At 40.7% G+C, this 15,516-nt stretch overlaps 1 protein-coding gene and 1 long non-coding RNA gene across 2 annotated transcripts in view; both read left to right on the plus strand.

Annotated features, from left to right (window-relative positions):
* Positions 1-15,516, plus strand: part of LOC140370691 (uncharacterized) — a 592,343-nt gene that overhangs the window by 261,289 nt on the left and 315,538 nt on the right. The gene's annotated exons all lie outside the window — the stretch shown is intronic.
* Positions 1-15,516, plus strand: part of alk (ALK receptor tyrosine kinase) — a 424,897-nt gene that overhangs the window by 240,768 nt on the left and 168,613 nt on the right. The window contains exon 4 of the mRNA XM_072457605.1: positions 10,785-10,989. Coding sequence (XP_072313706.1) covers positions 10,785-10,989 — 205 coding nt within the window. The remainder of the gene's footprint in view (positions 1-10,784; positions 10,990-15,516) is intronic.

The raw sequence follows: 15,516 nt of genomic DNA on the forward strand, positions 1-15,516 counted from the left end.
TGAGCTCAATAAACCAAGGGAAATCTGAACTCCTGAACTTGTTGTTTTTAAATGTTAAAGGTGCACTATGTCACTTTTTGAGGTGGGTATACATTTACTTGTCTCCTTGTTCCAAAGTATGGTATTAAACGTATTCATCACCAGGGAGACAAGCAGATTTCCTCACCAGGTCACAGGTCAGATCTGTGAAAAGCTCACATTTAGAATGTGGTTTATTTTCTATTTATATGTATATATATATATATATATATATATATATATATATATTTTTTTTTTTTTTTTTTTTTTTTTTTTTTTTTCAGCAATAAAAACCCTTGTAATTGAATTCAATGCCATTCAATTCATTCCCAGCAAAGAGACAAGAAAGTGATGGACCTCCCACCAGAAAAGTTACAAACGTCCAATGTGGACCAAGAGAATTCTGTATATATATTCACGAGTGGTTTCAGTCATTTTTTCTAAGCTTGGGTCCTCTACCAGAGGTCAGGGAGCTTGAGGGTTCTGCGCAGTATCTTTGCTGTTCCTAGCACTGCTATGAAACCCTAAACAGGATAAAGAATGAGAATACACACATAGCCTCTTTTAATCATATAACAGGAAGACAATTACCTGTGAGCCATTTCTATGGGACCAATCAAGCTACCGGTATGTCTTGTGCATATTAAGGGATGTAACTTCAATGCATGCATAGCATAATAGCAGCATATCCAAACTTTTTTTTAACACTGGTGCTTTTTAGCTCAGAGGAGAACCTAATTTATGCATGCATTCCTTTTTGTCTTGACTACAAAGGCATGTGTGTCCCAGTTCTTTGTGCATCTCCCTCAGCAGTTAGAGTTGGGTTGACTTCAGCGGGCACAGGCCCCGCCCATACACCCGTGTCCGCTGGTTTGGCACACTGACACATGTACGTCTCCATTGAGTTTATACAGGGTTTGTTCAGATGGAGAACTGGTTATTTGGATACTCTTGTTAATTGAAAAAGTGCTGCTTTGGTGATTGGATACACACTGTAAATAGATTATACCTGCGCTATATTGTTTCTGAAAATTAAAGGTGCACACTGTTACCTTTCTGGAGGAGGGTTTGCCACTTGCTCATCTCCAGGGATGCTCTTGCTTTGTCTTTAATGTTCCACAGTGTGGCATTACTTCAAGCCACTCAAAACGCTTTACATCACAAAATCACTCACTGGGGGCGAGGAGGTTAAGTGTCTTGCCCAAGGACACAACAACTGTATTCACCAACAGAAGGGGGACTCAAACTACCAACCTTCAGATCAGAGGACAAACACTGTACCTACTGAGCGATCCTATCCCACAAAAGTTACATTTTGCACATTTAAAGTCAAAATAAATGTCCACATGTTTTCATTGTGATTAAAATGATTAATTCTACATAAAACTCAATACAGTTTTCTATGTATGAATAATATCCACTAAACTAAAATATTGAACTCAAGTTATTGTTCTAAAAATATTAAAATATACTGTGTGGAATGGCATATTATAGGCATTTTGATATCTTATTCATGTATTTATTCTAGATCTCTTATAGAGGGCATAGTGACTTTGACCAGAATCAGACCACATACATTTCTAAATCAAAGCCTTCCTTTCTGCTTCCGTGCGGAATTGTCACCATTTCTTGATGTTTGACCCGTGAAAGGTAAAATCAAATGCATTCTGCAGATAACCTTGTTCAAGTCGACTGTGTTGAAAGAGACACATTTCTGCCTTCTCACTTGGTATGTTAAAATAGTTGGGAAGCATGGAAAAACAAAGAGATTTAGCTTATGATGAAATTTTCCAGAAAGGTCAGTAATAAAAATAACATTGAGAATTAATGATGTCTTGGGTGCCACAAAACTGCTTTTCACAGACACAAATAAATCAGGGTGCTGTGGTTTAATGGGATTAGCATTTACCCATGAACTGCAAAACTATTTCAGCTTTGGTAGATCTTCACATCGTCGGTAATGCTAACTTTCTCAGATTCTTAACTCCAAGTTTAGTTGGTTGTTTACCCTGTTTTAACATTCTCCACACTTTATGACATCTATTCTGTATTCAGATTTTCTTCGTAGGAGTATTCCATATTGGGTTTTCGCAGCACGAGCACTCAAAGTTATAACTAATAAGTATTACTGGTTATTTGATGTTGTTGTTGTGTAAATGTTTCACTGTCTGTTTTGACGTCTTTGCAGTTGTCGTCTTGTCTCGACAACCACTGTGAAACTAATTTGAAAGGTTAGCGTTATGGAAAAAGATAATTTATTTTTTGGAGCGGCGTTAAAAAACATTAGAGACTTGTGTCTTTGATGATCTAAAGAAAATTATGTTGAGCAAAACACTGTCGCAAAATGTCCTCAGCGGATACAAATTTCTCTCACTTTCATCCATGTAAAATCAATGGATAAATTTGTTTTTCGTTCATTTCATTTGTTTTAAATTTTCCAAAACAGCAGTGTTTAATTTGTTTTGTTTACAACTGCGTAATTACTTTTAATCACGCAGTTGAACACCAAGGCTAAATAGTGTTGTCAAGATACACTTATTTTTACTCTTCTATTTACTCTTAAATTCCTCAACCAAATGACTCAAACCCACACGGAGTTATAAGAGAAAAAAAACTCTATATTTATTCACCTCTTTTAAAATCCAACTATTTCCTTGACATAACAAACCAGCTCAATGGAAATGAGGTAATAACTAAGTCTCCTAAAAATAATCACCTTTATTATGTGTTCATAGATAAACAACCTACATACACTTTCACTTTCCTGTAGATTTAACAGTTTCACTTGTGTTTCCTTCACCTTTTGTATTTTTAGTTGCAGTAAAGGGCCCTGTAAATCGTTACTTTCAAGGACAGAGGGTTGGTCTGTCCCCGCCTCCCAATCAGATCTGTGCTCAGGAAGCCATTCAATGTGTCTGTGGCTGTGGCTGTGGGGAAAATGCTATATACTGCTCCGAGGTGAGGGAGGAGATAACAGAGGAGAGCGTTCAAGAGCATATTTCAATGAATTTGGGCTGGCTCTTATATTCCGAAGCGCAGCAGTGTTAACAATGACACTTTAACTGAGTCTAGCCTGGAGGGGTTTCTGTTGTCGGTTGTCAGAATGAGAAAACTCAAATGAATGGTCAGGTAGGTTTTTTTGAGAAGAGATCAGTGACGTCAAAAGTCCCTTGGGTTATGGTATGGTTGATATTCCAAGTCCAAACTGATACTTCAGAAAACGAAAGGAAACATATGTGCATTGCGTGTATATATATATTTTTTGAACTTTAAAAAGAATGTTAAATGTTGAGCTCCTGGTACCACTCAGAGCAGCGGGCTCATCACCCCGAGAATGTGAAAGTGCCCTGAGAAAAACATCCTTCTTCCATCTGTCAAGGGTGCTACACTTTGGAAATGAAGTCCGGCTGAAACTGAAGCACTGGAGAGGTTCCAAACATGAAAACATGTTCATCACGTCTCTGTTTTAGTTGAAGAGTTAGTCCTGCTTATACCTTTTGCTGTCCAATAAATTGCAATAAAAAAAACCAATTATGCCTATGTTACTATGACCTGTCTACCCCATTGTAGAACATGTTCCCCTGCATCTACACCACCTACACTTGTGATTGGATGAGCTTCGTGCTGTATTCAGATTGTGGAAGACAATCAGTTGAACTAAACCTCCTGATCCATTAAATGAGGGCATCAGGCTCTGTTAGCCAGCAGTATTCACAGGTGCAACTGCTGCACATGTCTGCTAATAGAATTACACTCCCGCTGCTGCTGCTGCTTCATCATTTTCACATCTAGAATATGGAAACAGGTGTTTGGACAATGCATGATATTTGAATACAGTATATGAGCAGCCATTGTTCAGCATATGTTTTTTCCAAATGTTTTGACACAACAGTATGCATTTGGGGTGCAAGCACTAACCACTGAGCCACTGCTGCCCCTAATCTCACTGCTGTGCTTCGCTGGCGAGTAAAGATAAACTCGCCTTTTTTCAGCTTGATGTCAGTTTTCTGAGGTGAAATGTTGATTACATAATTTATTTAAAAAAGAAAACTAGCCGGACTTGCATTGATATTTTAGTTTTTATGCAGATTTTAAGCTTGATTTTCCTCTCAGGGGGGGCATGGCCTGAGTTAAACTTCTCGTAAGCGATTATTTCTGATGGTCTGTGTGGTCAGTGCAATTCCACTACCACTATTTGTCGAGTTGCAGCTCCAAACTCTCAAATCATGTTGGAATTGTTGCTTGCAATCAGCTTTACAACAGCCAATCAAAGCAGACAGAAACCTGTTGCCTACTGATGCCGCAGAGGACACCACCACCACCACAGAGTTTGTGCTATTTTTTTTCTTTTATATCCTTGCTATAATGTCTGTGGGCCTTTACAAGCAGAATTTAATAAATGTCTTTCATCTTTTCTGTTTAATTTTCACTGTAAATAAGAGTGCATAGAAAGGCGACACATTATATCCTCGTGTATTGGTTTCTCATTCACACCCTGCTCAAAGTCTTTTAGAAAATATTTCGGATAGTGTGTGGCGTGGCGTTGTCCATGCGAGTTTGAGATAAATAATAATAGCGAAATGTCCTTATGTCTGTGGTCCGCACTCTTTGTGTCATATCTTAAACTCACAGAAGATTTTAAAATAATCCTTTGCCTTTGACATGAATTGCTCAATACAGTTTACACACTGTTCATCTACAGCAGCGGTTAATAACGATGTAACAGAACAGTTTTGATTATAAAATACTTTAAAAAAGCCATTAACATCCCACAATCTAGTTCGAACCTCTTTTCTAAAAACCCTGGGACCTCCTGTTTTTTCATGCGTAGTATTTTTAAACTCGCTTATTGTGCTTTTTGTGCTACAAAACTGGACTGATATATTCAAAGTGTGTCAAACAAATAAAATGAAATAAAATAGTACATTCCCAGAGACTGTACTGTAAACATTAACAGCCCAACACCAAAAAGCACATCCATATTTAGCTGTACCTGTCTCACTGTGATGACAGAATTGACAGTTGGTTGAGGGCAGCGCCGTGTAAGCGACTCCGGAGAACAATAACAATTAAAGCCGCAAGCGGCATCCAACGGCCCTCGCGGGCCGCCGGCCTTCCGACTCTGCTCTCTGCATTTTGCAGAGATGGCGCTAACGCCCTCATTGTCTAAGAACTAAGACAGTGACACATTGTACATGTACAATGCTGTGCTTAACCAGTGCAAATGAACACAAATGTCGGTCAAATGTGCAGCTCCAGCGCGCAGAGACTGTGACACTTGGAATAAAAATATGGATAACTTTTGATGCTCCGCTTGTGTAGATTATTTTCCCAAAATATGAGCTTGATCGAGCTATTGCCCACAGAGGAGTTCATTAAAGTGTGAAGCATAAATGTGAACATTTCAAGGATTTGGCGTTTTTCCCATTTGTGACATATATTTGCGGCTCTACCGCACAGAGACCCTAGTACTTAAAATCAAAATATGGATAACTTTTGATGCTCCGCTTGTGTTGATTATTTTCCCCAAATATCAACTTGATCGGGTAATCGCCCTAGGAGGAGTTTGTTAAAGTGTGAAGTGTAAAAATGTGGTCATTTTAGAGATTTTGCGGTTTCCCCATAGGGATAACATGGGATGTTTCTGTCATCGCTACGGCTACGCTTTACCAAATATGACTTTGGCTCCCATACTTTTATTTTGGGGATGGCAAATGAGAATTGTGTGCAAAATGTTATGTCATTTGGAAAAACTCTTGTTTATAGGCCACTCTGAAGGCCAAATAGTCCAAATTCTGCGAAAAGTTTGCGGCTCAGCTGCACAGAGACCGTAAATGTTATCCATAAAATTTGAATAACTTTAGATGCCCCACTTGTCTAGAGGAGGTACACCGATTTTGAGATTGGTGGGCCAAACGCACTAGGAGGAGTTTGTTAAAGTGTGAAGCGTAAATGTGAACATTTCAAGGATTTGGCGTTTTTCCCATTTGTGACAGTATATTTGCAGCTCCACGGCACAGAGACCGTACCACTTAAAATCAAAATATGGATAACTTTTGATGCCCCGTTTGTGTAGATGATTTTCCCCAAATATGAGCTTGATCGGGCAATCGCCCTGGGAGGAGTTCGTTAAAGTGTGAAGCGTAAAAATGTGGTCATTTTAGAGATTTCGCTGTTTTCCCATTTCTGACATATATTTGCGGGTCCGCTACACAGAGACCGTAGCACTTAGAATCAAAATATGGATAACTTTTGATGCCCCGTTTGTGTAGATGATTTTCCCCAAATATGAGTTTGATTGGACAATCGCCCTAGGAGGAGTTTGTCAAAGTGTGAAGCGTAAAAAAGGATAACATGGGATGTTTCTGTCATTGCTACGGTTACGCCGTACAAAATATGACTTTGGCTCTCATACTTGTATGATCAGGATGGCAAATTAGAATTTAGTGCAAAATGTCATGTCATTTGGAAAAACTATATTGTTTATAGGCCACTCTGAAGGCCAAATAGTCAGAATTCTGGGAAACGTTTGCGGCTCCGTCGCACAGAGACCGTAAAAGTTATCCTTAAAATTTGGATAACTTTAGATGCCCCACTTGTCTAGAGGACGTACACCGATTTTGAGGTTGGTGGGCAAAACGCACTAGGAGGACTTCGTTAAAGTGTAAAACATAAAAATGTGGTAATTTGAGAGATTTTGTAGTTTTCCCATAGGGATAACATGGGAGGTTTCTGTCGTCGCTACGACTACGCCGTAAAAATTTAGGCATTTTTGTGATTGGCTTTTGTGATCGGGACGGCAAAATAGAATTTTGGGTAAAGTTTAGACAATTTTGGTAAAACTAATTTTTGACCTTCAATGTTAATTTAAAGGTCACTCTGTAGGGGGCGCTATCGCGCCCATTTCAATTTTGTCAGCCTAAACTGGTCCAAACTAGAAAGTTTAACAACTGAGTCAAATTTGGTCCTAATCGGACTGGTTTTGATCGGCAATATTCCAAAATAAGTTGTCCAACTTTGCGGCTGCGCCGCACACAGACCGTAAAAGGTATCACAAAAATTTGGATAACGTTAGATGCCCCACTTGTCCAGAGGACGTACGCCGATTTTGAAGTCGGTGGGCAAAACGGCCTAGGAGGAGTTCGTCAAAGTTTGACGTGAACAAAATGGCTAACTCAGCTTGTTTTCATTTTCAAAGGAAGATGGTGGGCATAGGGTAAGTTTGGGGGCGTGGCCACAATAACATTTTTTTTTTTGTCCTTAAGAGAGGAATGCGTGTCCCGAATTTCGTAGCTCTACGGCAAAGTTGACCCCGGGGCGTCTCCCATAGACGCAATGTATTTTGACTTTTGTCGGTGGCGCTGTCGCGCCATTTTTTAACGAGAAAAAAAATGGCCCAGAATTTTTTTTTTTTTTCGCCGATTCTGAATTTTGGGCAAAGTTTGGTGAGTTTTTGAGCATGTTCAGGGGGTCAAATTAGAGCTCAAAAAGCAGAATTCACTCATTGTTGACTATTTCTGTCATAGCAGGAGTAAGTATGCATGATTCATGCCTTCGGCATGGGCTAGTTCACTGTACTTGCCAGGGGCGACAGGGCACCAAACATGCGGGCTGCGCCTGGTGTTTGGTGGACAGTTGCAACGCTGCCTTCGGCAGCGTTAGGCCCTCCGCCCTGCTGGGGCTCGGGCCTAAATATAGCCGCAAGCGGCAATGATCGGCCCTCGCCACGCCGCCGCCACGCCGCAAGAGGAGGGGGCGCTAACGCGCCCCAATTGTCCTTTTATTACATCTACTGCTGAATCTGTGACGCTGTCACATCTTCTCCCCTTTGTTTTACCATCAAAAAGCAATTTTATTTTGAATTCTTGGCAAAATGTGCGGCTTTGCCGCACAGACACCGTAACTCTTAGAATAAAAATGTGGATAACTTTTGATGGTCCACCCCTGAAGATGAGTCTCACCAAATTTCAGGTTAATAGGGCTAACGCCCTAAGACGAGTTCGTGAAAGTCTAAAGTGTAAACATGTTCTGGCAATTTCCCCATTGGAATAACATGGGAGGTTTTGGTCATCGCTACAGCAAAGCCGTAACAATTATAACATGGGTCTCATTGACTTTTTTGATGGGTATGCCAAAATTGAGTTGTGTGTCAAATTTCATATAATTTCGCAAAACTAAATATTTAACCTCCATATAAAATATGTAGGGGGCGCTGTGGTGCCAAATTAATTTATTTCACTTCAAGTAGGTTTAGGGCAAAGAGTTTAACAACTGATTCTAATTTGACGCAATTCGGAAAATTTAGGAGATTTCTGAAATTCTTTCTACAGTTTGCGGCTTCGCCGCTCAGAGACCGTGACAGGTATCAATGTAATTTGGATAACTTTTGATGTCCCACTCCTCAGTAGCATTTTCACCAAATTTCAGCTTTTTAGGGCCAACGCCCTGGGAGGAGTTCGTAAAAGTACGACGTTTGGAAAAACTCCGAAGTCATGTTTAGCCATTTTTGAAGCAATATGGCCGACATTTGGTTGGGCGGACGGCGTTACCGGATTAATATTTTTTACTTCTCTTGTCACCATCTACCTCGGCGCCAAATTTCATGATTCTACGATCAGATTTTTTTTGGGTCATTTCCCATCTCTCAATGCATTTTTGGTACATTTGGGGGCACTTAATTTTAGAAAAAGGAAATAGCCAGAATGTAGAGAGGCACGATTTTTAGAGGTGTGCTAATTTTTGTGACTTTTCGTCAATGTTCACTGGGTGAAAAATAGGGGGGTTGGTCCCGAGAAGAAAGAAAGAAAGAAGAAAGAATAATATTCCAATGCGAAAACAATGTTTCCCATTTTTCAAATATCATAAACTATACATTTTCGGAAAGTGCTCGCGCTTTCCTACCTCATGGTGTGGGTCCCTGGTCTCTGACCAGGGACCAGGGACCCTGGTCCCTGGTCGTCATCCCAATGTAAAGTGCTCGTTTAGTGCGCACTTTTGCACGGGCTTCGCCCGTTTACAACGGTAATGTTCCATTTTCCTACTACTAATTAGTATGCACGGGGCGTGCGTGAGTGAAGGAGTGCGTTAGTGAGTGTTTGGAAGTGGGCGAGCGCCTCGCGCTCGATTTCGTGCGCACTATGTGCGCACTTTCGCAGCCGTGCTTTGCACGGCCTTACGAGATTAATAGGCCTCTCGCCAGCTTGTGGCGCTCGGGCCTAATTATAATATTTTTAGCAAAAACAATATAGCCGTTTCCACTATAACAACAAATTATACATCGTTTGAAAGCTCTAAGCCTTCCCCATGCCGCCATGGGGTGGAATCATCATTACGAGCGCTTACGCGCTCGTCACTCCCTATTCCGTCGGGATGCCCCGCTCACTCCCCATAGACTTCCATTGATTTGAGCAGATACAATCATGGCCCATGCCTGCGGCATGGACTCTTGCGTACAGGACGATGCCAGGAGGGTTTTTGGAGGAATGCAGCTCTTCGCGCTGTTGTCAACAATGAGTGAATGGGCTACGTCCATTCACTCATTGTTGACTATTTCTGTCATAGCAGGAGTAAGTATGCATGATCCATGCCTTCGGCATGGGCTAGTTCACTGTACTTGCCAAGGGCGACGGGGTACCAAACATGCGGGCGCAGCCCGCATATTTGGTCAGACAGTGGCAACGCTGCCGAGCAATAGGCCCTCCGCCCTGCTGGGGCTCGGGCCTAATAATTTATATTGTGTATTCCTCCCATTTTAGCTGCCGCTCATCAACAGTGCTTTTCTTAACGGTGCACATTAAAAATGGATTGGATTCCTTTCAAGTTCTTTGTGCCTCCACCACACACACACACACACACACACAGACACGCACGCATGCACACGCACGCACACACACACACACACACACAGACACGCACGCACGCACACACACTCGCACCAGCTCGTGATGAACTTCCTGCCTGAATGAGTGCAAGAGTTTTGAAAGGGAAATGGGACTCATATCAAAGTGAGGAATAAAGTAGGCTTTGATTTCCACGCCGCTGTCTTTCCGATGCGAGTCACGTCAATGGAGCCGCTTCACATTGCAGTTCGATTCATGCATTTTCATCAACTGTCAGCCATTGTCCCAAAACTTCAAACTCATCTTGTCGTATTAGTGTACTGTGTCGGTCGTCACTGTTCACTGTAAGGTTGGTTGTCATGATGATTGTCCTGTTATTGTTGTTGACATGTTTGTTTTCTATTGTTGTGCTCTTGCAGATTTCTGTACCTGTAAATCTGTTTTTGTTTGGAGTCTTTTATATTTTCCTACCAATCATAATTGTACTGTATAATAATGTGAATGTATGTTTTGTATATTGCTGGCATTCTACACCTTGCCTGGGACTATAGTTGTAAAACTAGATCAACTGCAGCTAATACTATTACATTTACATAAATTAATGATTAATTCATTATTACTGTGCATTGCGTGCATTGTTGAAGTTTTGTTAGATGTTTTTCTTAGTAAGACAAACAAGATTGACTAGATCGGACATTTCTTGCATCCAAACAAATCACTAATGATTTACAACTATATTTAGTAAAGTGAAGTAAGTAACATAAACCAGTTTACTGCTCATACAACTGCCACAGATGTACACACCTGGCTTGCATTCACATTTTTAGTATATATTTCTTAACTTCTTTTTAATAGTATTCAATGATTCATGTGACTCTTTCCACCTCTGAACCACGAGTTTGAGTGTTCTCTTCCTCTCGTCTCCAGGTCAGTTCCTGTGGGTGAACAGCACAGCGCTGGGGGGCCTCTGGGTGATCAGTCCCTGGTTGTGGGGGGGTCAGGGCCAGTGCAGCCTGGACATGGCCGTGTTCCTTCACCCCCAGCAGAGCGGGCACTACGCCATCCACCTCATCAAGAGGGACAAGCCTCCTCTGGTGCTCTTCTCCACTGACACACTGCCTCGCATCACAGGGTATGTTCATCCGAGCTGCATGTACAATAATATTATACAAATATTATGAAGATTATGAAGACTCCATATTTATTTGACTTTTTGGTGTTTGTCCTAGCTTAGATTCTGTCAAAACAGAACCAACAATTTCAATTCCTGAAGCTCAATTCTTGTTGGTGTTTGTTGGAATACTACTGCTGTTAAATGTAACTGAAATTGGGATTTCTTCAAGAATACTATATATTGTATGGGTATTGGTTGTCCCCACATACAGTGCTATTCTGATCTCAATGTGAGTCAAAAAGTTGGATTCAAACTTTCTTCCACTCACTCTTATTTCAGAGCTGGCCACAAAGTTCTGGAGCCTTTAGTAGTTCTTACATATATTTATGTTCTACCCAAGACCCTCTCCTTGAATACCGTGCAACACATCTACCTATCTCATTCCAGGTTGGTCATTTGAGCTTTCAAGTTTTTTTTATGCCGCTATTAGTTGGAAGGGGATTTATTAACAGCAGGAGCTTCCATTAATAAAACACATGTGCCATAACTCCTCGTAGTCCCATGGTTTCACATTAAATTAGCATAACTGCACGGATTTCTTTCAATCGAGATGGAGAAGGAGAGGGCTTGCAAGCTCAAGTTTAGGAGCTCTACTGAAAAAGCTCTATGGAGATTTATATGACAGAAAGCGCGGGCTATTTCAGACACATTGTTTCAACATGTGTAATGTGCTTTTGTCTGAGCCGGGCCTCACTTGGCAATTACTGCATTCGCATTTACTTCTCCTGTGGCTAATCCTTAATTAACTCAGGACTGATCTCTGCTCTTGGTGCTCTTTATTTTTCTGCCATATAAAACAACTATATTGAAGGAAATTAATGTTATGAATAAAAATTAGCTCTGTTTTTATTAGTGACTAGTATTCTGAGCTTGTTACCAAGAAACATCATAGATTATCTAGTTTAATCAAGTAAATTATTAAAGGAGTTGTGTAATAAATTTGTTTTTTAAACATATTTTTGCAAACAAGCATGAAAAAGATGAATAATATGAAAAAGATAACGTATTTGTGATTATGGCTCTGTCCGTCTTTCTTTGTTTGTTGTGCAGTGTTAAATGATCTGTCACCGTCCGACCTTGTCACAATAAAGCTGCTTCTGTATTTGGAAAACACAGAGGCCTTTATTTTGTTGGTCTCACAGAATGTGTTTGGTTGCTGTAAGCAGAACCTCCCATAAAGTGGAGAAGCTACAGTCTTGTGTAGTTTTGTTCTTGGATTATTGTATTGTCTACAGACGTGAAAAGAGGCACATTTGTGGACTGTGTCTGTGTAAAACAAAGGGAGCTTGGAGTGTGAACGTGGCAGAAGTTGGAGTGCCGAATGTGCACAGGATAAGCCGAGAGAACGCAGGAAGGAGTCACCATGGCCTCGCTGAATCACAGCAGGCAGAGCCGCTCTGGGGCCCCAATGGGGCTCGCTGTTCATGTCTGACCATGGTCACATGCCGCTGCTCTGTCTATCGCTCGCTGGCCGCACTTCTCTCATTGTGGCTGCTCTACACTGGGTGTGGTACACTGGTTGTAACTAAAAGTTGGTCTTAACTTTTAGATTTAAGTCGGACGTAGCTTCAGAACAGTCTTATGACCAGCTGGTGCGCTCGGCTTCTGTTTCTTCATCGCTCATTAAGAAGAAAAACACAAAGTGAGTGGATGGATGTTGTTGTATTGATTTGCAATGGGCCACTGATCCAGCTTTACTACTGCTACTGTCAGGAGCAATGGGTTGGGTTTAGCTGGAGAAGTGGTCCACACACCCCAAGGTGCATTTCACAATCACAACTTGATTCATTCTTTTTGGAACAAATATAGAAACTTATGATCCAAAACTGTTGGACCGATTCACTTTATCACAGGAATCGGCTCCACAAATTTGCCACATGAATCTTATGTCCTTTCAAATCAGAATGCCTTATTGTCATTGCACAAGTTTTCACTGACAACAAACATGTTGCTGGGGTTGAATAATGGCACCACTTTTTGAGACTTTTCTTTAATTTATGCCGCTAGAGAAGATCTACCAGTTTTTGGTTCTTGCTGAGATCATAAACCAGGTCAAAAAGCTGCAATCTGACAGTTAAACAGTCTACCATGGATTGTAGATCTGTTCCAGCTCAGTTTTAAACTATAGGAAATCTATAATGTTCACAGACCATCTCGCTTGCCAATTAATCTAAAAAAGTGTTGCTCTTTATAGTTATGCTACTCTGATGAGAAGTTAATATATGGCTCATTTTTTAATTTCTTCTATATCATAGTTTTTTAATCAAGGATCAACCGTCACTGCCATGTTTTCATTTGACTTCATGCTCTCTCCAGGGCATTGGCTTCATCAGAACGTCACCCTTTATGCATATGTGTCCCTGCTTGTGCTAGCTTGTAGGAGTTAATACACGCTATCATTTGAATATACACGCCTCTTAAGGGAGCATAGCATGGAGGCATTCATTACACATGTGACGGATTAGGCAGCACTAGCGTTTGTGCCTTTCATTTGTAGTCAGAGGCTGCAGTCTGCCCACGCCATCTCCACCGCCTCCCTATCTGCACAGAGCCAAACTCCCGAGCTCTGCGCCAATGGGAGGCCTCCACCAGTGTTAAAAAGTGAATATAAAAAATAAATGTAATAGTACGTAGGAGCAGACATTTTGAGTGTAGGTTGAATTACTTATTGCCAACAGGTGCCCTTGCCTTTGCATTTTAATGCAGTGTTTTGACACGCTGGTCTGAATCAATAGTCAGGGCAGGTGGAGCGGAGCTACAAAACATCCCACTACAACTGGTCATTTAACAAGCGTGGCCTAATATCTCAGGCTCAGGTGAATGTATAATACTACCCAATTAAAACTGCAGCTTGCATTTACTTTGTCTTTGGGGCATTTTGTACCTAAGCAAGGCTAATGTTTAAAGTAGAAAGGAAGTCACTTAATATGGGCACAATATTCAACATACTTTATAAATATCACCTTACAGTTGCACTAAGGAATGGGTCAAAAGTGAACAAAAAAGGCTAATTTAGCTAAGTCAAACGATTTTTGCCTTCTTTTTTTTTTACCTAACACATTTATTTACAAAGAAGACCTGATGAATTTAGCTCTTGAAACAGGGCTGAGAAATCACAGTATTTGACTACTTAACATTGAAGTAACACCATATATTTTTGTAGTTTTCCATCCCAATGCAACAGTCAAATAAGACATTTTCTGCCCAAACCACTTCAAATAGGATGAGAGCGCTTTCATGAATGTTGCATCATGTGTGAGGGGATTGTCCCGTACACAAAGGTCCAAGCTGCTGTCCCAGCTTTATCCTCTGCTGCTTTCAACAGAATGACTGTGTTGTAATGAAGGAGCAAGAGTGTTATAACAAGGAAGCCACATTCAAGTTGAAACTGCCTGCCCCTGCACCCACTGAAAGATGTCATTACTGCAGTCAAGCTGTGAAATTACTTTAAATTTACTCAGAATCAGGTCTGGCCTAAATATGCTGGCGGAGTTACAAATCTGTATTGCATGCTGGCCAACCCACACAAATTGTTATTGCTTTTTTGAGAAAGCCACATGCAATGTTCCATAAAGTGTACATGGAATTGCTGGAATTGATTGACAATTTTTATACTTCAGAATATTGGTTTGTGAGATAGAGTATTAGTCATAAATAAAACCCACCACCACCAAAAAACTTTAATCTGAGATGTTATTGTATATTTGACATGGTCGTTATCAGACACAATTAATAGACCATAGTCTGTAAAGTCTCAAAATTGCTAGAAAGGTTTATTACAAGGAGAAGCATTAATTGTTGATACATTCCTATGTTGGTTCTTTGTGTATTTGTCTGTAATGTTGCTGACAATTTGACAGTTTCAGTGGAGGCAACATTCTAAATGAAGCTGGACGGACATTATAATGGACATACGGAAACATAATAAATACTCTGGTCATGTTCTGTGTTGTGGGATTTATGAAAAAAGAAAAAAAAGACAATATTGAGGGGAAAAAAAAGACTGAAAATATATAGAAAATGAAAGGACTAAGTAGGTGGCAACATGTGATAGCTAGCTTTATTTGATCAAAGCTTACATTGTATTCACTGTTTTATGTTGTACTTACACCAAGCAAGCTCCTAGTTTGTGAAATTTGCTCAATAAAACATATTCTGACTCTATTATTAAAACCCCACTGAACTGTCTTTCTCTCACTTTTCCAATGAACTGGTTTTAATCCCATGCAGTCATTCCGTGCCCTCTCCTGACCTCTTACATCAGGATAGACCTCTGTCTGAGTGCAAGTGTTTCTTCAGCTTGTTCTCACTCAGCTCCGGCTCAGTCCGACTCTCTCTGCCTTCAGCCGTGGTCACTGCAGGCCAAGGCTGATGGGGCACTCCCAGCTGCTGCTCCTGGGACAGCTGCCAGATGTAATGGTGGAATACAGTACATGAGTCTGCGAGGAGACAAAGGCAAGAAGTAGTTTTTCTCCATTTAACTGC

This window comes from Eucyclogobius newberryi, unplaced genomic scaffold, assembly GCF_026437365.1.
Source record: "Eucyclogobius newberryi isolate DKJ021-1_F unplaced genomic scaffold, fEucNew1.0.hap1 SCAF_21, whole genome shotgun sequence".
NCBI classification, from domain to species: Eukaryota; Metazoa; Chordata; class Actinopteri; order Gobiiformes; family Gobiidae; genus Eucyclogobius; species Eucyclogobius newberryi.